This window comes from Triticum dicoccoides, chromosome 3A (assembly GCF_002162155.2).
Source record: "Triticum dicoccoides isolate Atlit2015 ecotype Zavitan chromosome 3A, WEW_v2.0, whole genome shotgun sequence".
NCBI lineage: Eukaryota > Viridiplantae > Streptophyta > Magnoliopsida > Poales > Poaceae > Triticum > Triticum dicoccoides.
The window spans coordinates 633075101-633100880 of NC_041384.1; the positions used below are offsets into that span (position 1 = coordinate 633075101).

The following is a 25780-nucleotide window of genomic DNA, read 5'->3' on the forward strand; positions in this document are numbered from 1 at the left end:
GACCAAATATGCTTGAATAATAATTCACCAGGTCATGTTACCTAGAGTTTTCACAGGTATAGCATCCATCAACTGTAAATACCAAACATCATTTAATTATATAGGGTGTGGCTGAGAAATCACTTGGATACATGTAAAAGGCAGCCAATCGTGACAGTTTTGACTCGCATATGCTTACCACACGCTAAAACAGTTATAATTTTAATAGCACACGCATGTTTTTACCATCAGTAATGCTGCCTTATACTACAAATTGCCAAGAAGCCTAGAATCTTGTTTTGATGATCAAACTATAACAACGAAGGCTCGACAGAGGTCACCTTCAGTACTCTTCGCATCCGTTGGGAAAACCTTCTCCGGGAGGTTTGGAATCACGGGGAGCGTGTTGAGGTCAGTCTCCAGTGGCAGCATTTGATACCTTGGAGCTCCAGTCCCAGTCCTACAATATTTGTGACAATAAGAGCAAGATTAAACTAGTGGTTCTCCTTACTCAGACATTTGCAGACAAGGGGAAATCTCATTTGATAGCAGTAATGTGTCACTTTACACTTCCCAACATGATTTTGCCTACATACTCCTTAGCTGATGCTGTCTGAATGCAAAAAAAAAGAGGGTGCGCACGCGCGTGTGTGTGTGGAAATAGTGTCCACCACCATTCTATGTTCCAGAAAAAATATCTATATTCTGCAGGTTTGCAAGTTGTAACCGCTCCATTGATATACGGTGCATTCACGATCACTGGACCCGTCGTTGCTAAAAGCAGCAAGCCCGCCCGTAATCACTTCACCATAGTCACTCTGCCCCCAAATATACCATAACAAACCACTAACGAAAGAAGCGGTTGATATTTCATCTCCAGGCTCTACTCGGACATCTGCGGACTACAAGAAATTTCATTCGGTAACAGTTACACGTCACTTTACACTTCCCAGGCTCCCAGCATGATTGTGACTACATGCTCGTTAGTTGATGCTGTCCAAATGAAAAGAGAAAGGTGGAGATAGTGTCCCCACCACTCTAGGTTGTAGGTTCCAACACAAAATCTATGTTCTGCTAGTTTGTAAGTTGTAACCGCTACAATGAGATACAGTGTGTTCACCATTCGCTAGACCGATCTTTGCTGCAAGCAGCAAGCATGCCGGTTGATCATTTCGCCATAGTCACTCTCCCCCAAAATAATATCATAACAACCCAGTAACTGAAGAAGGGATTCACATTTCATCTCCAGGATCTACTATACAAGTACCGTCTTAAGCCCTCACAAACGAATCACAATCAGGAACAATTCTAACTGCACAAGCAAAGCAGATAGTGCTCTCCCCCAATCGCATTCTACCTCAAATTCGCCAGCACAGCCCTCGACATCCCACAATCGCATTCAACACGCAAGCCCTAAGCAACATAATCGCTCGGGTGATTCGGATTGAACAGCCTCCTTATGGATTCGATCAGGAGCCTGCATCAGAGCCCATCAAATCGCACGAAGCATCAGCTAGAGGCGCCTAGGCTTGCACACGCGCCACTTCGATCGAACAAGCGCAGGGGCGCGGAGAATAGAGAGGAGGGGGAGCTCACGGGGAAGCGGAGGGGAGGAGGGCGGGGAGGTAGGCGGAGTCGTCGGTGGGGACCGGGAGGGAGCCCACGCGGAGGTAGCGCGCCGGCGGGGGCGCGGCGATCTCCAGCCGCCCCACGCACTGCAGCTCCCCCGACGCGTCCATCGGAGCCGTCCTTCCTCCTCGCCGCCGGCGTCGGCTTGTGGAGCTCGCCCGGATCGCGGCAGCGGCAGCGCGTTCCGTGCCCGGCTTGACGAACGCCCACGGAGTCAGTGGAGAGTGCTAGACGCTTCTACCGCTCCCCTTTGGGCCTGTCATGGAGTCAGACCTGGCCAGATGGGCTGGCACGGCCTGACCTGGCTAGAGTGTGTCAGGCACGGCACGCTTACTACACGGGCCAAATTTAGGAGTACTCCTTCGACTTATCGTAGCACGAGAGTTTTTCCCTCCCCTCAAAAAAAAAACGAGAGTTTTTCCCTTTTCGAAAATCCAATTATTTACCCTAAAAAAATGAGAGTTTTCCCCTTTTTCGAAAATTCAATTATTTAAAATATTTTATCTATTAAAGCGTGCGTCCAAATCTCAAACCGTTTTTATCGTTGGATTCTTCACGTCGAGATCGTCCAAATCTCAAACTGTTTTCACCATTGAATTCATCGCGTCGAATTCTTCAAAACTAGATCGCATGTTGATAGATTTTGACGAACTTTTTTCCCATAAAAAACGAGATGAAAAACCCATGCCTCTTGTAAAAGAAGAAAAATAGAAAATAAAATTTTTTCAGTTTCCGAGAAGCACGGTCATGTCTCTCGCGGAAGTAAGACTGTATCTTACATGGAAGGAAAAAAATGTGTTTTTCCCGTTTTCGAGAGGCACGGCCATGCCTTCTCACGGAAGAAGAAAAGAAGTAGAAAACACATTTTTTTTTACGTATCCGAGTGCCTCCCGCGGGAGCAAAACCATGCCTCTCACGAAAAAAAAACGTGTGTTTTTCCTTTTCGAGAGGCATAACCATGCCTCTCGCGGAACCAAAACTATGCCTCTTGTGAAAGTTAAACTGTGCCTCTCGCGAAAGAAAAAAAGCATGTTTTTTTTTTGTTTTCAAAAGGCACAGTGCCTCTCGCGAAAGTGAAGAAAAGTTTTTTCTCGCTATTTTTTTAACATTTTTTTGTCCAAAAGCTAAGAAAGACCATTAAAAAAACAAAAAGCCGAAAAAACAGCCTAAAAAACCAAATGTGCGTGCGAAAAATAAAATAAAGAACCATAGAAAACGCCCATAGCGCTCTCAACCCACCTTTAAGTGATCGTTTGAAGACTCCCGAAGGAGTGATCGTTTACTAATTGCTCTCATATACCGATTGAGCTTCTTGGCGCCCACAAGCCACCGTTCATGGGCCAACTCAAGAAGAAGGCCCACGCTCGAGTGTTTTCCCAAATCTTTACCTAATAATAAAATAAATTAGATTTCTTTCGTCCATCATGGCATCTTTCAGAAAAGTCCCTCAATTTCAGAGAATTCAAACCACAGTCCTGTTTTAAGTTAAAACGAATCGTTATTTTCGTGTTTTACACGAAAATCCCTATCTTTTCTTGAAATCAACTCGCCGTTCGGATTTAAGTCACACCTGAACCGTTATTTTACATTTTTCAAAAAAACCCTGATGTTTTAGGTAATTCATCCATGGATCATATTTAAGTCAAATAAATGCTTTTTAAAATCATCCATATCTTTTAAACCGTAACTCCGATTTGAACATGTTATATATAAAATTTGATTAGAAAAATATGTAGAATATGAATATGAGATTATTTTTACCTATTAAGTATTTTTAAATATTATTTTGGAAGAGTCAAACCAAATGATTTTCTAAATTATTTGTATCTTTTAAACCGTAACTTTGATTTTAACATATTATATATGAAATTTTATTAGAAAAATGTGTGGAATCTAAATATGATGTTAATTTTACCTGTTAAATATTTTTAAAATATTGTTATGGAACCAAACTTATAATTTATAGCGCAAGATTCGTTTTTTCGTACCGGCAGCGATCCGAATTGCAAATAAACACCCCACTATAACCATATACAGAAAAGAAAACAACGATAACTACACATGCATACCTCTGAAAAATGTCGCAGGGAAAACAACAGATTTCTCATCGCGAGAGTGAGAGAAAGCGAGCGCGCGAGAGAGATAGGGAGAGGGAGGAGAGAGGGAGAGAGAGACGCCTTAGGATTGACCATATTCAACACACGTTTTTTGTTCTTTTGTGTGAACACCGAGACCATCGCCAGCGAGGGTGAGAAGGAGGATAAGCGGCAATGCAAATATGATGCCTCGTAAAAATAAAGGAGATGGACCTATTATGGTCTTGAGTGATGGTTGTTGAGTTAAGAGTGTGTGTTATATTTTCTCTCCCGTTGCAACGCACGAACTCTTTTGCTAGTGATTCTAAAAAAGGGACTGGTTTTCCAAATCCCTCGATCTCATTGACTTTTGAAAAAAATGTTTTTTTAAAGTAAGAAAATTTAAAAAAAACATGAATTCAATAATGTCCATGAATTTAAAAAAATCACAAACTAAAAAATGCGAGGAACACTCTGTTTGCCATTTAGGCAATAACTATCAATTATGCCATTTTACGGGTACTCCACCGCCAACCATAAGATGGAAAAAACTCTCTCCAAAATATTATGAGTTGAATACAGATGCAACTTTCTTTGTGGGTGGAAGTGGAGCAGTAGCTGCAGTTATACGAAATTGCAGAGGCGAGACAATCGCCAGTGCTGCGGAGCCTAAGAGGTTGTTTGGTTTGAAGCCACAGTTTGCCAAGTCAAAGTTTGGCACCCATACTTTAGTTGGTATGTATTTGATTTTTGCCATACTTTACTGTCCCTATGGTCCACTTGTCATAGAGACAATTGTTTTGCCAACTTTTATCAAAGTTTGACATCCATTTTCTCAGCCACACTTGTGTGTGGCTGGTCACACTTTGGTTTGGCCACACCAGTCTTCAACCAAACAGATCCTAAACAGTGGCGAAGGCAGGAAAACTTAATCAGGGGGGCCAACTTGATGTTAAGTCTTGTTGGGGAAGGCCAAAGCCAAAAAAATCATGATAATACACAGAATTAGCAGCAGGTAATCACTTGTGTAGTGGAAAATTCTGCTTGTTGGCCTAGGCCGGGGCCCCTGTTGGCACCCCCTACCTCCGCCACTGATCCTAAATCATACATTGAATGCTCTAACTGCTGAAGCTCTAGCACTAAGGAGAGGCTCAAATTGCTATCTGAGAGCATCTATAATCGGACCCCTCATACCTGTCTTAAATGCTCAGACAGGCAGTTCCATCAGTGACCGGTTACAAAAACGCGACCTAACCGAACCCCTCGTATCCGTCTCAAATGTCCGGACTGACCGATATCCCTTATATCCATCTCAAATATAAGAACAATATGAGGACTCGTGGACGCATCTGGACACGTCCAGTCAGTCCGCCACGTATGACGCGACCCCACCCCGGACCACCTTTTCTCTTTCTTTATTCATTCTTTTCTTTCCCTTTCTTCTTCTCTATCAATCACGTGCAAGTGACCGGACATATGTGAAAAAAAAGAAGTGTGACTGCGCGGATGAAAAAATAAGGGCTCAAAACGGACACACCCGGTCACTGACCAAGCATGTCTGCAGACATTTGAATGGTTGAATTAGAGGCACGTAGCTAAAGATGCTCTGATGCTGGCTGCTCTAAGGTGGTGGTGAAATCTGATTGCATTGAGCTAATGGATGCATGCAATGGAGATTCTGAGATCCCGAGTCCATATGTACCTGTACTAGCTGGTTGCTTTGAACTTTCACCTGGGATCTCGTCAACCTCCTTTAAGCATTGTCCGAGGGAAGCTGCACATTACCTAGCTAGATATTGTTATGATCAGAGAGGCATATATGAATGGGTAGATGATACTCCATTTTTTCTTTACTATCTTAGTCATGTCTATGATGTAAGAGAATCTACACCTGGATGCCCTAAACTCGCCTTAAACATTTCGACGGATGGCCCGGTAATTGACCGATCACAAAAATGCGACCCAAACAGACGCTCCAAACGAGCCTCAAACTCCCAGATTGATCGGTACCCCACATATCCAGCCTAAATATGGGGGCGCGCACGTCCGTCATGTCGGTCCCGACCCACGCTGGCTTACCCAACCCCATATATATTTCCTCTCATCTGCTCACCGGACCAAACCCTAGCCACTTCACTCCACCACCCTCTACTCCCCTTCGCCACTCAAGCTCCCGTCCGACGATCTCCGGCATGCTTTCGATCCGTCGACTGGGGTGTCGTCCCATGCGGGTTGGAGGAGGCAATGGTTGTCCGCATTTCACCCTGTGTGTTCGGTTTATTCGGTTTACATGGTTCGATTTATACGGTTTTTCAGTTTGTACGGTATTAATACTTCGGTAAATATGGTATGAAATTAAAATACGGTTCGGTTTCGGTATATACCAAATTATTTCGGTATGGTTTCGGTATATACCATAAAAACCAAAGTTGACGCGAATTTAGAAATGACGTAATAATAATTAGCAAATTTATGACTCAAAACACATACTATTCTACACAAATAGTATATGACTATATATAAGTATATATGCATGCATTGATTCATCTGTTGATGGTTATGGACGTGCTTAGCATTTTATAAATAGAAACATGACTATGTTACAAGAAAAAATTACATGCTTAGTAGTGCATTTGACTCATGTACAAGAAAAATGACAACTTGTATGGTTGTTCATCTCAAGAAATATAATTTTATTTTTTACTTCGGTTTATTCGGTTAACCGTTTGGTTTTCCGGTATATACCATAAAAACCAAGTTCAAATCGGTATGAAAAGTTCATACCATACCGAAACCAGAAACCATAGAAACCATAAAATTGGTTCGGTTCGGTTTATTTTCGGTATGGTTTTTTGGTTCGGTTTTTAAATGCACAGAGTGATCCGCATTCCACTCCGCGTGCTCTCGGGATGACAGCGCCCGACCGATGGTAGGATATGTCCGGCGCGACTCCATAGCGTCGGCGCATCGAGCGTTCGGATCCTCCGGGGCTGGATCAGCACGGTCCCGAGAGCCTTCAAATCTCCCCTTCCCCATCATCGGTTCGACAGAGTATGAGTCCCACTGGGACCGGTGTGCCTATTGTGGGAAGGAGAGGATAAGGGTGACAGAGGCCCGCCTCGATGCCGATATTGCAGCGATGGAGGCCTGCCTCGCTGCCGACATTGAGGCGGCGGGAGGCGGTTGATGTGGCGTCACGGGCATCCGTAGACGAGGAAACCATCTGCACCCACATTGTAAAGAAGCGGCAGCGGAGGAACACACGGCTTGAGAGCAAAATCGGGTGGTCCATGTCATGGCCGGACTGCCACCCAAGAAGGAGAAAGAGGACAATGATAGGTCGGACAACTTTGACGACGAGCAGATCCGGCTCGATCCCTACCGCGTCTTCGACTGATACTTCCACGAGACGGACGACAATGGCACCGGAAAGGACAAGGTCCACAATAGGCAAACATGTCAAATTTCGATAGTTCGATAGCATGTTGTGATATAGTAGCCGGATGATGTGTGTAATGCACTATTTACGTAGTTACATGATTTTGTATGAACTTGAGGTATGCTAATTGAGGTGTCCAGTTATGAAAAGAGAAATTTAAGCCTTGACCAATTAATGTCCGTGGGCGCGCCCTCCGCGAGTGTTTGAAGGATCGGAGCCAAGTTAGATGCCCATGCACTAACCTTGCCACGATTTGAATAAAATGCCACGAGGCTTTCCCTTAAAAAAACAAACGCAGGAAATGAATAGTGTGTCGTGGCGCACTCAGAGCATGTCTGGTAGAACCCTCAAACCCTTAAAGCAGTTTTAAGGGTTGAGAAGTGCCAGTTTTTAGCATTTTTAAGGGTTGAAAAACAGGGGCAAAGACTAGAACCCTTAAACCCAACCCTTAAACTGCTTAAAGGGTTGGATTTGAGGGTTCTAGTCTTTGCGTTTAAGGGTTGGATTTGAGGGTTCTAGTCTTTGCCTCAACCCCAACCTTTAAAACTGTCATTTCACATATCACACATTTCATCATATGACATATCACAAATTCCATCACATTTGACATAAAACAATAACCATTCTAGTTATTATTACACCACCGAATAAAACAATAATCATTCAAATTACTACAACAATGTTTGAGAAAATTACAATAATTGTTCGAATCAAATAGGACATAGAAAAGTAAAACAAAGATACATCATGGGCCAATGCGCCGCCCATCCAACTGCCAGTGGTGCTCTACTAGATGATCCCGGAGCCGACCATGAGTGGTTGCATCCTCAATCTCACGATGTGCTTGAAGAAAAGCGTGTATGCGAGAAGGGTGTCTTTCCGGTTGCACACGGGTACCAACATTGTCATAGAAACAAGGGAGGTTTAACCCTCTCTCATCCTCTAGGATCATGTTGTGTAGAATCACACAACATTTCATGATGTTCACCAAGGTTTTTTTGTCCCAAAACCGAGCCGGACCCCGAACTATGGCAAACCTTGCTTGCAAAACACCGAAAGCTCTCTCAATATCCTTGCGGGCTGCCTCTTGTGCCTTGGTGAAATGAGCCTTTTTTCTTGTTAAGGGCACCCCATTTTTCTCCTTGATGGACTTCACAAGAGTTGCCCATTCGGGATAGATGCCATCGGTGAGATAGTATCCCATTGAGTACTCATTGTCCATGATTTTGTAGTTGCAAGCTGGAGGATCCCCAGAAATTAATCTTTTGATCAAAGGAGATCTATTGAGGACATTGATATCATTGAGTGTTCCCGGCAACCCAAAGAATGCATGCCAAATCCATGTGTCCTCCAATGCTACGGCCTCAAGCACAATGGTAGCATCACGACTTTTACCGCAATACATGCCGTGCCATGCCTTTGGGCAATTTTTCCACCTCCAATGCATGCAATCAAGACTACCTAGCATCCCCGGCCATCCCCTTTTTTCATTGATTTCCATCAGTCTCTTTGTATCTTCCTCGTTTGGTGCCCGAAGATACTTCTCACCATACAACTTGATAACCAACTTTGCAAACCTACGGACGGACTCTATGGTCGTATCTTGTCCAATGCAAAGATACTCGTCGGTATAGTCCGCGGGTACGCCATAGGCGAGTACCCGCATTGCCGCCGATATGTTTTGATACGCACTAAACCCCATGATACCGGCGGCGGATCTACGACATTTAAAGTAATAGGAGGCCGCCTCACAATCGGTGACAATCTTCACAAACAAACTATGACACATTCGTTACCTTCTGCGGAAAAGACGAGGAGGGTATGTAGGTACCTCCGCGAAGTAGTCTTGCATCAAATGCTCGTGCCCAAGAGCGCGGTTCCGGTAGATGGTGACTCGCCCCATATTCGACCCTCTCCTCTGATCCATAAGCTTCACATGGTCTTCAAACGCTTGCACGTCGACGAGGAGGCTCATCATCTCGACGTCGTCGTCTTGCAACAACTCGTCGATGTCCGAATCGTCGGATGACGACCAACCCGACGAATCGGGCAACGAGTCCATGTCATCGTTGTTCACCTCCATCTACACAATACAACAAACAATAAATTGTGAGTGCCAACAATGAATCAGAAAGGAAAAAATGAAACAAAAAGAAAGAAAAGGAGGCATACATGCGGGGAGCTCGGGGCGGTGCGGCTGCCTCTGGCTGTTGGGTTTCGTAGTAATTTCAAAAAATTTCCTACGCACACGCAAGATCATGGTGATGCATAGCAACGAGAGGGGGGGAGTGTGATCTACGTACCCTTGTAGATCGACAACGGAAGCGTTAACTTGGTTGATGTAGTCGTACGTCTTCACGGCCCGACCGATCAAGCACCGAAACTACGGCACCTCCGAGTTCTAGCACACGTTCAGCTCGATGACGATCCCCGGACTCCGATCCAGCAAAGTGTTGGGGAAGAGTTCCGTTAGCACGACGGCGTGGTGACGATCTTGATGTACTACCGTCGCAGGGCTTCGCCTAAGCACCGCTACAATATTATCGAGGACTATGGTGGAAGGGGGCACCGCACACGGCTAAGAATATGATCACGTGGATCAACTTGTGTGTCTAGGGGTGCCCCCTGCCCCCGTATATAAAGGAGCAAGGGGGGAGGCCGGCCTCTGTGGCGCTCTAAGGAGGAGTCCTCCTCCTAGTAGGAGTAGGACTCCTACTAGGAGGGGGAAAGAAGTGGGGAGGGAGAAGGAAAGGGGGGCGCCGCCCCCCCTCTCCTAGTCCAATTCGGACCAGGGGGGAGGAGGCGCGCGGCCCACCTTTGGCTGCCCCTCTCTCTCTCCACTAAGGCCCATATGGCCCATTACTTCTCCCGGGGGGGTTCCGGTAACCCTCCGGCACTTCGGTTTTCTCCGAAATCACCCGGAACACTTCCGGGGTCCGAATATAGCCGTCCAATATATCAATCTTTATGTCTCGACCATTTCGAGACTCCTCTCATGTCCGTGATCACATCCGGGACTCCGAACAACCTTCGGTACATCAAAATGCATAAACTCATAATATAACTGTCATCGTAACCTTAAGTGTGTGGACCCTACGGGTTCGAGAACAATGTAGACATGACCTAGACACGTCTCCGGTCAATAACCAATAGCGGAACCTGGATGCTCATATTGGCTCCTACATATTCTACGAAGATCTTTTATCGGCCAGACCGCATAACAACATATGTTGTTCACTTTGTCATCGGTATGTTACTTGCCCGAGATTCAATCGTCGGTATCCTATACCTAGTTCAATCTCGTTACCGGCAAGTCTCTTTAATCGTTCTATAATACATCATCCCGCAACTAACTCATTAGTTGCAATGCTTGCAAGGCTTAAGTGATGTGCATTACCGAGAGGGCCCAGAGACACCTCTGCGACAATCGGAGTGACAAATCCTAATCTCGAAATACGCCAACTCAACATGTACCTTTGGAGACACCTGTAGAGCTCCTTTATAATCACCCAGTTACGTTGTGACATTTGCTAGCACACAAAGTGTTCCTCTGGCAAACGGGAGTTGCATAATCTCATAGTCATAGGAACATGTATAAGTCATGAAGAAAGCAATAGCAACATGCTAAACGATCGGGTGCTAAGCTAATGGAATGGGTCATGTCAATCAGATCATTCAACTAATGATGTGATCCCGTTAATCAAATAACAACTCTTTGTCCATGGTTAGGAAACATAACCATCTTTGATTAACGAGCTAGTCAAGTAGAGGCATACTAGTGACACTCTGTTTGTCTATGTATTCACACATGTATTATGTTTCCGGTTAATACAATTCTAGCATGAATAATAAACTTTTATCATGATATAAGGAAATAAATAATAACTTTATTATTGCCTCTAGGGCATATTTCCTTCAGTCTCCCACTTGCACTAGAGTTAATAATCTAGATTAGACAGTAATGGTTCTAACACCCATGGAGCCTTGGTGCTGATCATGTTTTGCTCGTGGAAGAGGCTTAGTCAATGGGTCTGCAACATTCAGATCCGTATGTATCTTGCAAATCTCTATGTCTCCCACCTGGACTAGATCCCGGATGGAATTGAAGCGTCTCTTGATGTGCTTCGTTCTCTTATGAAATCTGGATTCCTTCACCAAGGCAATTGCACCAGTATTGTCACAAAAGATTTTCATTGGACCCGATGCACTAGGTATGACACCTAGATCGGATATGAACTCCTTCATCCAGACTCCTTCATTCGCTGCTTCCGAAGCAGCTATGTATTCCGCTTCACACGTAGATCCCGCCACGACACTCTGTTTAGAACTGCACCAACTGACAGCTCCACCGTTTAATGTAAACACGTATCCGGTTTGCGATTTAGAATCGTCTGGATCAGTGTCAAAGCTTGCATCAACGTAATCGTTTACGATGAGCTCTTTGTCGCCTCCATATACGAGAAACATATCCTTAGTCCTTTTCAGGTACTTCAGGATGTTCTTGACCGCTGTCCAGTGATCCACTCCTGGATTACTTTGGTACCTCCCTGCTAGACTTATAGCAAGGCACACATCAGGTCTGGTACACAGCATTGCATACATGATAGAGCCTATGGCTGAAGCATAGGGAACATCTTTCATTTTCTCTCTATCTTCTGCAGTGGTCGGGCATTGAGTCTGACTCAACTTCACACCTTGTAATACAGGCAAGAACCCTTTCTTTGCTTGATCCATTTTGAACTTCTTCAAAATCTTGTCAAGGTATGTGCTTTGTGAAAGTCCAATTAAACGTTTTGATCTATCTCTATAGATCTTTATGCCTAATATGTAAGCAGCTTCACCGAGGTCTTTCATTGAAAAACTCTTATTCAAGTATCCCTTTATGCTATCCAGAAATTCTATATCATTTCCAATCTGTAATATGTCATCCACATATAATATCAGAAATGCTACAGAGCTCCCACTCACTTTCTTGTAAATACAGGCTTCTCCAAAAGTCTGTATAAAACCAAATGCTTTGATCACACTATCAAAGCGTTTATTCCAACTCCGAGAGGCTTGCACCAGTCCATAAATGGATCGCTGGAGCTTGCACACTTTGTTAGCTCCCTTTGGATCGACAAAACCTTCCGGTTGCATCATATACAACTCTTCTTCGAGAAATCCATTCAGGAATGCAGTTTTGACATCCATCTAGACTTATAGCAAGACACACATCAGGTCTGGTACACAGCATTGCATACATGACAGAGCCTATGGCTGAAGCATAGGGAACATCTTTCATTTTCTCTCTATCTTCTACATTGGTCGGGCATTGAGTCTTACTCAATTTCACACCTTGTAACACAGGCAAGAATCCTTTCTTTGCTTGATCCATTTTGAACTTTTTCAAAACTTTGTCAAGGTATGTGCTTTATGAAAGTCCAATTAAGCGTCTTGATCTGTCTCTATAGATCTTAATGCCCAATATGTAAGTAGCTTCACCGAGGTCTTTCATTGAAAAACTCTTATTCAAGTATCCCTTTATGCTATCCAGAAATTCTATATCATTTCCGATTAGTAATATGTCATCTACATATAATATCAGAAATGCTACAGAGCTCCCACTCACTTTCTTATAAATACAGGCTTCTCCAAAAGTCTGTACAAAACCAAATGCTTTGATCACACTATCAAAGCATTTATTCCAACTCCGAGAGGCTTGCACCAGTCCATAAATGGATCGCTGGAGCTTGCACACTTTGTTAGCTCCCTTTGGATCGACAAAACCTTCTGGTTGCATCATATACAACTCTTCTTGCAGAAATCCATTCAGGAATGCAGTTTTGACATCCATCTACCAAATTTCATAATCATAAAATGCGGCAATTGCTAACATGATTCGGACAGACTTAAGCATCGCTACGGGTGAGAAGGTCTCATCGTAGTCAACCCCTTGAACTTGCCGAAACCCTTTTGCGACAAGTCGAGCTTTATAGACAGTAATATTACCGTCGGCGTCAGTCTTCTTCTTGAAGATCCATTTATTCTCAATTGCTTGCCGATCATTGGGCAAGTCAACCAAAGTCCATACTTTGTTCTCATACATGGATCCCATCTCAGATTTCATGGCTTCAAGCCATTTTGCGGAATCTGGGCTCACCGTCGCTTCTTCATAGTTCGTAGGTTCATCATGATCTAGTAGCATGACTTCCAGAATTGGATTACCGTACCACTCTGGCGCGGATCTCACTCTGGTTGATCTACGAGGTTCAGTAGTATCTTGTTCTGAAGTTTCATGATCATTATCATCAGCTTCCTCACTAATTGGTGTAGGTGTCACAGAAACAGTTTTCTGTGATGCACTACTTTCCAATAAGGGAGAAGGTACAGTTACCTCATCAAGTTCTACTTTCCTCCCACTCACTTCTTTCGAGAGAAACTCCTTCTCCAGAAAGTTTCCGAACTTATCAACAAAAGTCTTGCCTTCGGATCTGTGATAGAAGGTGTATCCAATAGTCTCCTTTGGATATCCTATGAAGACACATTTCTCCGATTTGGGTTCGAGCTTATCACGTTGAAGCTTTTTCACATAAGCATCGCAACCCCAAACTTTCAGAAACGACAACTTTGGTTTCTTGCCAAACCATAGTTCATAAGGCGTCGTCTCAACGGATTTTGATGGTACCCTATTTAACGTGAATGCGGTCGTCTCCAAAGCATAACCCCAAAACGATAGCGGTAAATCAGTAAGAGACATCATAGATCGCACCATATCTAGTAAAGTACGATTACAACGTTCGGACACACCATTACGCTGTGGTGTTCCGGGTGGCGTGAGTTGCGAAACTATTCCGCATTGTTTCAAATGTACACCAAACTCGTAACTCAAATATTCTCCTCCACGATCAGATCGTAGAAACTTTATTCTCTTGTTACGATGATTTTCAACTTCACTCTGAATTTTTTTGAACTTTTCAAACATTTCAGACTTATGTTTCATTAAGTAGATATACCCATATCTGCCTAAGTCATCTGTGAAGGTGAGAAAATAACGATATCCGCCACGAGCCTCAATATTCATCGGACCACATACATCTGTATGTATGATTTCCAACAAATCTGTTGCTCTCTCCATAGTACCGGAGAACGGCGTTTTAGTCATATTGCCCATGAGGCATGGTTCACAAGTACCAAGTGATTCATAATCAAGTGGTTCCAAAAGTCCATCAGTATGGAGTTTCTTCATGCGCTTTACACCGATATGACCTAAACGGCAGTGCCACAAATAAGTTGCACTATCATTATCAACTCTGCATCTTTTGGCTTCAACATTATGAATATGTGTGTTACTACTATCGAGATTCAATAAGAATAGACCACTCTTCAAGGGTGCATGACCATAAAAGATATTACTCATATAAATAGAACAACCATTATTCTCTGATTTAAATGAATAACCGTCTCGCATCAAACAAGATCCAGGTATAATGTTCATGCTTAACGCTGGCACCAAATAACAATTATTTAGGTCTAATATTAATCCCGAAGGTAGATGTAGAGGTAGCGTGCCGACCGCGATCACATCGACTTTGGAACTGTTTCCCACGCGCATCGTCACCTCGTCCTTAGCCAATCTTCGCTTAATCCATAGTCCCTGTTTTGAGTTGCAAATATTAGCAACAAAACCAGTATCAAATACCCAGGTGTTACTGCGAGCATTAGTAAGGTACACATCAATAACATGTATATCACATATACCTTTATTCACCTTGCCATCCTTCTTATCTGCCAAATACTTGGGGCAGTTCCGCTTCCAGTGACTAGTCTGCTTGCAGTAGAAGCACTCAGTTTCAGGCTTAGGTCCAGACTTGGGTTTCTTCTCTTGAGCAGCAACTTGCTTGCTATTCTTCTTGAAGTTCCCCTTCTTCTTCCCTTTGCCCTTTTTCTTGAAACTAGTGGTCTTGTTGACCATCAACACTTGATGCTCCTTTTTGATTTCTACCTCCGCAGCTTTCAGCATTGCGAAGAGCTCGGGAATAGTCTTATTCATCCCTTGCATATTATAGTTCATCACGAAGCTCTTGTAGCTTGGTGGCAGTGATTGGAGAATTCTGTCAATGACGCAATCATCTGGAAGATTAACTCCCATCTGAATCAAGTGATTATTATACCCAGATATTTTGAGTATATGCTCACTGACAGAACTGTTCTCCTCCATCTTGCAGCTATAGAACTTATTGGAGACTTCATATCTCTCAATCCGGGCATTTGCTTGAAATATTAACTTCAACTCCTGGAACATCTCATATGCTCCATGACGTTCAAAACGTCGTTGAAGTCCCGGTTCTAAGCCATAAAACATGGCACACTGAACTATCGAGTAGTCATCAGCTTTGCTCTGCCAGACGTTCACAACATCTGGTGTTGCTCCAGCAGCAGGCCTGGCACCCAGCGGTGCTTCCAGGACGTAATTCTTCTATGCAGCAATGAGGATAATCCTCAAGTTACGGACCCAGTCCATGTAATTGCTACCATCATCTTTTAACTTTGCTTTCTCAAGGAATGCATTAAAATTCAACGGAACAACAACACAGACCATTTATCTACAATCATACATAAAACAAGCAAGATACTATCAGGTACTAAGTTCATGATAAATTTAGGTTCAATTAATCATATTACTTAAAGAACTCCCACTTAGATAGACATCCCTCTAATCCTCTAAGTGATTACGTGATCCAAATCAACTAAACCATGTCCAATCATCACGTGAGATGGAGTAGTTTCATTGGTGAACATCACTATGTTGATCATATCTACTATATGATTCATGCTCGACCTTTCGGTCTCCGTGTTCCGAGGCCATATCTGTATATGCTTGGCTCGTCAAGTATAACCTGAGTATTCCGCGTGTGCAACTGTTTTGCACCCGTTGTATTTGAACGTAGAGCCTATCACACCCGATCATCACGTGGTGTCTCAGCACGAAGAACTTTCGCAACAGTGCATACTCGGGGAGAACACTTCTTGATAATTAGTGAGAGATCATCTTATAATGCTACCGGCAATCAAAGCAAGATAAGATGCATAAAAGATAAACATCACATGCAATCAATATAAGTGATATGATATGGCCATCATCATCTTGTGCTTGTGATCTCCATCTCCGAAGCACCATCATGATCACCATCTCACCGGCGCGACACCTTGATCTCCATCATAGCATCGTTGTCGTCTCGCCAATCTTATGCTTCCACGACTATCGCTACCGCTTAGTGATAAAGTAAAGCATTACAGCGCGATTGCATTGCATACAATAAAGCGACAACCATATGGCTCCTGCCAGTTGCCGATAACTCGGTTACAAAACATGATCATCTCATACAATAAAATTTAGCATCATGTCTTGACCATATGACATCATAACATGCCCCGCAAAAACAAGTTAGACGTCCTCTACTTTGTTGTTGCATGTTTTACGTGGCTGCTACGGGCTTAAGCAAGAACCAATCTTACCTACGCATCAAAACCACAACGATAGTTTGTCAAGTTGGTGCTGTTTTAACCTTCACAAGGACCGGGCGTAGCCACACTCTGTTCAACTAAAGTTGGAGAAACTGTCACCCGCAAGCCACCTATGTGCAAAGCACGTCGGGAGAACCGGTCTCGCGTAAGCATACGCGTAATGTCGGTCCGAGCCGCTTCGTCCAACAATACCGCCGAACCAAAGTATGACATGCTGGTAAGCAGTATGACTTATATCGCCCACAACTCACTTGTGTTCTACTCGTGCATATAACATCAACACATAAAACCTGGGCTCTGATACCACTGTTGGGGAACGTAGTAATTTCAAAATTTTCCTACGCACACGCAAGATCATGGTGATGCATAGCAACGAGAGGGGAGAGTGTGATCTACGTACCCTTGTAGACCGACAGCGAAAGCGTTAGCACAACGCGGTTGATGTAGTCGTACGTCTTCACGGCCCGACCGATCAAGCACCGAAACTACGGCACCTCCGAGTTTTAGCACACGTTCAGCTCGATGACGATCCCCGGACTCCGATCCAGCAAAGTGTTGGGGTAGAGTTCCGTCAGCGCGACGGCGTGGTGACGATCTTGATGTACTACCGTCGCAGGGCTTCGCCTAAGCACCGCTACAATATTATCGAGGACTATGGTGGAAGGGGGCACCACACACGGCTAAGAATATGATCACGTGGATCAACTTGTGTGTCTAGGGGTGCCCCTACCCCCGTATATAAAGGAGCAAGGGGGAGGAGGCCGGCCGGCCCCTATGGCGCGCCAAGGAGGAGTCCTCCTCCTAGTAGGAGTAGGACTCCTACTAGGAGGGGGAAAGAAGTGGGGAGGAAGAAGGAAAGGGGGGCGCCGCCCCCCCTCTCCTAGTCCAATTCGGACCAGGGGGGAGGAGGCGCGCGGCCCACCTTTGGCTGCCCCTCTCTCTCTCCACTAAGGCCCATATGGCCCATTACTTCTCCCGGGGGGGTCCGGTAACCCTCCGGCTCTCCGGTTTTCTCCGAAATCACCCGGAACACTTCCGGTGTCCGAATATAGCCGTCCAATATATCAATCTTTATGTCTCGACCATTTCGAGACTCCTCGTCATGTTAGTGATCACATCCGGGACTCCGAACAACCTTCAGTACATCAAAATGCATAAACTCATAATATAACTGTCATCGTAACCTTAAGCGTGCGGACCCTACGGGTTCGAGAACAATGTAGACATGACCGAGACACGTCTCCGGTCAATAACCAATAGCGGAACCTGGATGCTCATATTGGCTCCTACATATTCTACTAAGATCTTTTATCGGTTAGACCGCATAACAACATACGTTGTTCCCTTTGTCATCGGTATGTTACTTGCCCGAGATTCGATCGTCGGTATCCTATACCTAGTTCAATCTCGTTACTGGCAAGTCTCTTTACTCGTTCTGTAATACATCATCCCGCAACTAACTCATTAGTTGCAATGCTTGCAAGGCTTAAGTGATGTGCATTACCGAGAGGGCCCAGAGACACCTCTCTGACAGTCGGAGTGACAAATCCTAATCTCGAAATACGCCAACTCAACATGTACCTTTGGAGACACTTGTAGAGCTCCTTTGTATTCACCCAGTTATGTTGTGACGTTTGGTAGCACACAAAGTGTTCCTCTGGCAAACGGGAGTTGCATAATCTCATAGTCATAGGAACATGTATAAGTCATGAAGAAAGCAATAGCAACATACTAAACGATCGGGTGCTAAGCTAATGGAATGGGTCATGTCAATCAGATCATTCAACTAATGATGTGATCCCGTTAATCAAATAACAACTCTTTGTCCATGGTTAGGAAACATAACCATCTTTGATTAACGAGCTAGTCAAGTAGAGGCATACTAGTGACACTCTATTGGTCTATGTATTCACACATGTATTATGTTTCCTGTTAATACAATTCTAGCATGAATAATAAACTTTTATCATGATATAAGGAAATAAATAATAACTTTATTATTGCCTCTAGGGCATATTTCCTTCACTGGCCCGCCTGGCCTCTGGCGCGGCGGCGAGGAGAGCTCGAGGAGGCCTGAGGCCAGCCTGCCTCTGGCTGCGGGAGGCGGCTGGGGGGCGGGAGGCAGCTGGGGGCGGGTGGCGGCTAAGGCAGGCGGCCGGGGAGCGGGGTGCGGTGGCTGGGGGAGGTCGAGGAGGTGGAAGAGAGGTTGAGGAGGCCGGGTGGTGGCCGGTCAACGAGGAGAAAGCTCGGGGCGGTGACGGCGGTCGCGCGGCATGGGTGGTGTTGCGCGGGGCGGGAGGCGGCGGGGAACGGCGGATCCGACGGCGAGGAGTGTGGCGCAGTCGGCAACGGGCGGCGTGCATCGAGGGAAGGCGAGGGCCGGACGGATTGGCGGCGGGCGGCAGCCGATGCCTTGGGAGGGAGGAGGCAGGAGGTTGGGGACGGGATTTTTCCCTCTCGCGCGACGGGGGAAGGGAGTGCAGGTTGGGGTCGAGTGCCCCTCTCCAACCCTCACTTCTACTGGATGGAATTGGGTTTGAGGGTTGGACCCTTACTTTTTTTAGGGTTTGAGGGTTTAGGGGTTCTAGTCTTTACGGTTTTTTTTGTTGCAACTTGAAAAAAAGCAATTATTTTTTAGAGTTTGAGGGTTTAGGGGTACCACTAGACATGCTCTTAACCAAAAAACCTATGCCTAACCCTCGCATATATCCCCTCTCTCTTCCACGCCCAACCCAAAACCACAAACCTAACTAGGTATAAACGCGCGCACGTCACTCGGCTTGGGGGCATCCATCCATGGCGACCCCGACGGCGCCGGCGACGATCGGGGAAGCGGTGGCCGGCATGAAACGCGTCACGCTGACGCTGAAGGCCGCCGTCGTGCAGATCGTCCTGGTAGGCTACTTCGTGCTCTGCGGACACTCCTTCCAGGACACGGACCCTCTCTTCTACAACAGTCTCCCGTGGCGGGTGCCGCTGGCGGTCTCGGGGTTCGCCTACATGTCCTTGTTTTTCCTGATGCTGTGCTGCGTCGAGATTTTCCTTCCACGCATGCCGATGGCCATCCACGACGCGCTGAGGTGGGTCGGCGCCGTCGTCGGCCTGGTTGCCATCATCGTGGGGGGCGGTGTTCTGTGCCTCTCGGCCCGAGTCAGTGTCGTGGTGGGTTGCACGTGTTTCATGGGCGCTCTCATCGCTGGGCTCCTGGTGGTCTGGAGATGGCTTGTTCGCGAGTACGGAGGCGAGGCGTCAGATATGTGCATGGAAAAGCACTCTGAAGTTACGACTGACGACTGGCACATCTACCATCCGCCTGTCTAGATGGGCTTCTTTGCCCATCTGGACACATGTTATTTTTCCTTAATCAGATTAGTGCTTTACTAACTTCATTCATACTGTATTGTTTAGCTCTTTTGGCGAACTACTGGCATTGATCAGGGAGTGGATTTGTGGCACGCAAAGGCAGGGGCATGCAGACCATGGGCCGCCGATCTATGCCAAGATTCTTAAATTTGTCTCTATACTTCGTGTATTTGCCTTGATAGATCTATACAAACATATCTATATTCGGATCGTAAAAGGAAATCATTATACCTTTTGTGGGCATTATACTTTTTGTTGGTCCGTTCTCGAAGGAAATCATTATATGATGCTAAAGTACATTCAATAATGAATCTAATGATATTGATTTGTAATTGTACATGTTACTATTTTTTGTCTATACACTTCGTCAAAGTTTACAAAGCTTGACTTTGACCAAAGTTAATATGCGAAGTAAATAAAAATGGAGGGGCTACTTTCTAGAAATATGGCCAGTAGAATGTCACAAATCTGGAAGGGATATTAGTATCTTAAAACTTCGAAATGATTACAAGTGCATCATTGCTTGACATTAGTTTGAGAGTATCTTGTTTGGGGATTTTGTCGTTTATCACTTCCCAGTTCAAGTGAATTTTGTCGGATTTTGGGTTCCGGCAGACCCTTGAGGTTCGAACACTGGGGTGCGTGCGGAGATCTCTCCCCTACCGATCTACGTCCGATCCTCTCGTGCAAACTAAGATGAAAATGATGAACAACACAAGAGACACGAGGTTTATACTGGTTCGGGCCACCGTTCTGCTGTAATACCCTACTCCAGTGTGTGGTGTGGTGGATTGCCTCAGGGGGCTGATGATGAACAGTACAAGGGAAGAACAGCCTCGCGAGAGGTGTTCTTGAGGTGGTGCGATGAACTGCTAGGGTGAGTTCAGTCGCCTCTCTCTCTCTCTCTCTCTCTCTCTCTTTCTGCTAGGGTTCTACCAGATTTCTAGATGTCTGTCTGCCCGTCTCTCTCTCTCTTCTGGGTCTCTAGATGTCTCTACTCCGTGGTGGCTAGCTCTATTTATAGAGGCTCTGGGCCTCTCCCCGAATAATTGAGCGGGAAGGACGCCAACAATTGGCCATTTTGAAGGGGAACATGTAGTACAAGTTATCCTGACCAAAAGTGGTCTTCGGCTGCCAAAAGCACTTGTGATGACGCCGTCCTGGGCTCCACAGTGATCTCCGTCCTGCCGCTCTGCTGGTCTTGGTCTCGTTGCACCGGAATGACAACCTTTGCCTGATGCCTTGGCCTATGCTTGCCCCCTTTGCACCAAAGGGGAAATAAGGACCCTGCGCAGGCCGGCGCCCGCCTGGCCTTGATCGTCATGGCTTGCGTCATGGGATCCTCACGAGGTACCCTTACATTGATCTCTCCGCCTCCTCGCGAGCCTGTCTGATGAGGCTGCCTCTGAGGAAGCTTCCTGTCGTCCGCCCCGCGAGGCTTGGCCCCTCGTGAGGGTCTTGAGCTTGGGCTGATGAAGATGGGCCACACTGGGCCCCCACCTGATCCACGCTGCAGGCCGCAGGCAGGCAAGTCTGGGGACTCCCGTTCCCAGAATGCCGTCAGTAGCCCCTGGGCCCAAGGCGCGCGCGGGCTTGGCTTAGCAGAGAAGCGAAGGGGCAAGCGCGAAGCGCCGCGGGCCCTAATAGCCTGCGGCCTTGGGCGCCGCGTGGCGGCTGATTGGACATGGGCGTCTGCGCTTCCCCACGATGCCTCGGCAACTGCACGACTTGACAAGTTCCTGCATGCAGAGATATGGGTCATGATTACCTGAGGTCTTGGTTCTTCGGCGGTTGGCCTTCCCCGGCTATAAGTACGGGGCTGCGTGAGCTCCGCCAGTTCACCCTTGTCTGCTACTCCCTTCTCTTCTTCTTCCTCATTCTTGCTTCCTCTTGCACCAATGGCACCGATCTGCTGGTTTTTAGCTGAGAAGAAGGGAAAGGCCCCCAGAGAGGGTCCTGACACCCTCCCGCCGAAGAAGCGGTCAATCCTCTGTCACCGGGACGAAGGCGCCTGGCAGGTGGTGTCGAGGCCATGGTACGAGCGGCCGACGCCTGGGTTTCTGCTGCCCTTGTACGCCCGCGTTGTAGGCCCCAGGGTGGAGGGCGCCGAGCAGCACCGACAGCGTCGCCGCCGACGCCGGCGAGTCATAGTGGTGCGTGTCGTCCCCCTTGGAGTCCACGCGGAGCGCTCCTCTTGCGAGCTTGTGTTCCATGCCGCCATGCCTCCAGCTTCATGGATCCGCCTTCCTCACTCCTTCGCCTTCGAGATGCCGCCGAGCAGGGCCCTGGAGCTCTGGCTGCAGCACGCCGACTGTGGCACCCCTGCAACCGGAGCGGAGGTCGCGGTCGTCGCTCCGGGCAAGGTCTTCATGACCCGGGGCTGGGGTGAGATTGCCCGGGTCTGCCGCGCGGACGGCGCCTTGGTGATCCATCTTGAATACGACGACGCCTCCTTGATGTTCTTCAAGGTCTTTGATGCAGAAGGATGCCGACTGGAATGCTGCCCTAAGGGAAGCGGCAGTGGTGACGAACTGGCAAGGACCAGCCCCGCCCGTTGGTCCTCCTGCAGCTCCTCAGGCAGCAGCGGATGGACTGAGGGCTTCAGCGGCTCCCCCGAACTCCTCGCGACCCCAGAGACGAGCGACGACAGCTACAAGCCTCCGAGCTCGCGCCGCGCTCTGAGTGGGGCAGCTGCATCGAGCTGCCGGCGCCACTGATCTGGATGGGATTGGCGCCGGCACTGGGCAACCCACTGTTGATGATAGCGTCGCTTGGGGAGGTGCCAGCAAGTAGCGTTCCTTAGGGTCAGCACCTTTTGTTCCATGCGAGGAATTAAAGCAACACCCCGCGGGGGTATGTAAGGCGTCTGCCGTGCCTTTTATAAATACTATATCCTTAACATGAATTGGCGTGAGGTGTCCGTCCTGTTCCGGCTGAGCTCCCCCTTTCTATCTTCACGAGGACTTGGCGCTCTATGCTGACAGGTCCCAATCCCCAGGCAAGCTTCAGCCGTCGCTGGTATGCCAGGTCGTGATGCCGTGGTCAAGGCCAGGAGGTGAGCGGCCCGAGGTCCGGTAAGAGCCCCCGAGTCGCATGCTCGGGAGGTCCCCTTTAGCGCTCAAGCAATCCTTGCTGGGCGAGATGAAGGAAATATGCCCTAGAGGCAATAATAATGTTATTATTTTTATTTCCTTATATCATGATAAATGTTTATTATTCATGCTAGAATTGTATTATCCGGAAACATAATACTTGTGTGAATACATAGACAAACCAAACGTCACTAGTATGCCTCTACTTGACTAGCTCATTAATAAAAGATGGTTATGTTTCCTAACCATAGACATGTGTTGTCATTTGATTAACGGGATCACATTATTAGGAGAATGATGTGATTGACATGACCCATTCCATTAGCTTAGCACCCGATCGTTAGTATGTTGCTATTGCTTTCTTCATGACTTATACATGTTCCTATGACTATGAGATTATGCAACTCCCGTTTACCGGAGGAACACTTTGTGTGCTACCAAACGTCACAACGTAACTGGGTGATTATAAAGGAGCTCTACAGGTGTCTCCAAAGGTACATGTTGGGTTGGCGTATTTCGAGATTAGGATTTGTCACTCCGATTGTCGGAGAGGTATCTTTGGGCCCTCTCGGTAATGCACATCACATAAGCCTTGCAAGCATTTCAACTAATGAGTTAGTTGCGAGATGATGTATTACGAAACGAGTAAAGAGACTTGCCAGTAACGAGATTGAACTAGGTATTGAGATACCGACGATCCAATCTCGGGCAAGTAAAATACCGATGACAAAGGGAACAACGTATGTTGTTATGCGGTCTGACCGGTAAAGATCTTCGTAGAATATGTAGGAGCCAATATGAGCATCCAGGTTCCGCTATTGGTTATTGACTGGAGACGTGTCTCGGTCATGTCTACATTGTTCTCGAACCCGTAGGGTCCGCACGCTTAAGGTTTCGATCACAGTTATATTATGAGTTTATGATTTTTGATGTACCGAAGTTAGTTCTGAGTCCCGGATGTGATCACGGACATAACGAGGAGTCTCGAAATGGTCGAGACATAAAGATTGATATATTAGACGGCTATATTCGGACACCGGAAGTGTTCCGGGTGATTTCGGAGAAAACCAGAGACCCGGAGGGTTACCGGAACCCTACCGGGAGAAGTAATGGGCCATATGGGCCTTAGTGGAGAGAGAGAGGGGCAGCCAGGGTGGGCCGCATGCCTCCTCCCCCTGGTCCGAATTGGACTAGGAGAGGGGGGCGGTGCCCCCCTTTCCTTCTCCCTCCCCACTTCCTTCCCCCTCCTAGTAGGAGTCCTACTCCTACTAGGAGGAGGACTCCTCCTGGCGCGCCAATAGGGGCCGGTTGGCCTCCTCCCCTTGCTTCTTTATATACGGGGGCAGGGGGCACCCCTAGAGACACAAGTTGATCCATGTGATCATATTCTTAGCCGTGTGCGGTGCCCCCTTGCACCATAATCCTCGATAATATTGTAGTGGTGCTTAGGCGAAGCCCTGCGACGGTAGTACATAAAGATCGTCACCACGCCGTCGTGCTGACGGAACTCTACCCCGACACTTTGCTGGATCGGAGTCCGGGGATCGTCATCGAGCTGAACGTGTGCTAAAACTCGGAGGTGCCGTAGTTTCGGTGCTTGATCGGTCGGGCCGTGAAGACGTACGACTACATCAACCGCGTTGTGCTAACGCTTTCGCTGTCGGTCTACAAGGGTACGTAGATCACACTCTCCCCTCTCGTTGCTATGCATCACCATGATCTTGCGTGTGCGTAGGAAAATTTTGAACTTACTACGTTCCCCAACAGTGGTATCAGAGCCCAGGTTTTATGTGTTGATGTTATATGCACGAGTAGAACACAAGTGAGTTGTGGGCGATATAAGTCATACTGCTTACCAGCATGTCATACTTTGGTTCGGCGGTATTGTTGGACGAAGCGGCCCGGACCGACATTACGCGTACGCTTACGCGAGACCGGTTCCCCCGACGTGCTTTGCACAAAGGTGGCTAGCGGGTGACAGTTTCTCCAACTTTAGTTGAACCGAGTGTGGCTACGCCCGGTCCTTGCGAAGGTTAAAACAGCACCAACTTGACAAACTATCGTTGTGGTTTTGATGCGTAGGTAAGATTGGTTCTTGCTTAAGCCCGTAGCAACCGCGTACAATTTGCAACAACAAAGTAGAGGACGTCTAACTTGTTTTTGCAGGGCATGTTGTGATGTGATATGGTCAAGACATGATGCTAAATTTTATTGTATGAGATGATCATGTTTTGTAACCAAGTTATCGGCAACTGGCAGGAGCCATATGGTTGTCGTTTTATTGTATGCAATGCAATTGCGCTGTAATGCTTTACTTTATCACTAAGCGGCAGCGATAGTCGTGGAAGCATAAGATTGGCGAGACGACAACGATGCTACGATGGTGATCAAGGTGTCGCACCGGTGACGATGGTGATCACGACGGTGCTTCGAAGATGGAGATCACAAGCACAAGATGATGATGGCCATATCATATCACTTATATTGATTGCATGTGATGTTTATCTTTTATTAATCTTATCTTGCTTTGATTGACGGTAGCATTTTAAGATGATCTCTCACTAATTATCAAGAAGTGTTCTCCCTGAGTATGCACCATTGCGAAAGTTCTTCGTGCTGAGACACCACGTGATGATCGGGTGTGATAGGCTCTACATTCAAATACAATGGGTGCAAAACAGTTGCACACGCAGAAT

The 25780-nt window shown here is 46.6% G+C and overlaps 1 protein-coding gene across 1 annotated transcript in view; it reads right to left on the reverse strand.

Annotated features, from left to right (window-relative positions):
* Nucleotides 1–1828, reverse strand: part of LOC119269760 — an 8633-nt gene extending 6805 nt beyond the window's left edge. Inside the window, exons 1-2 of the mRNA XM_037551674.1 lie at nucleotides 1576–1828; nucleotides 321–439 (exon numbers count right to left, since the gene is read on the reverse strand). Of these exons, the coding sequence (XP_037407571.1) occupies nucleotides 321–439; nucleotides 1576–1718 (262 nt within the window). The 5' untranslated portion in view covers nucleotides 1719–1828. The remainder of the gene's footprint in view (nucleotides 1–320; nucleotides 440–1575) is intronic.
* Nucleotides 1829–25780: the final 23952 nt, after the last annotated feature.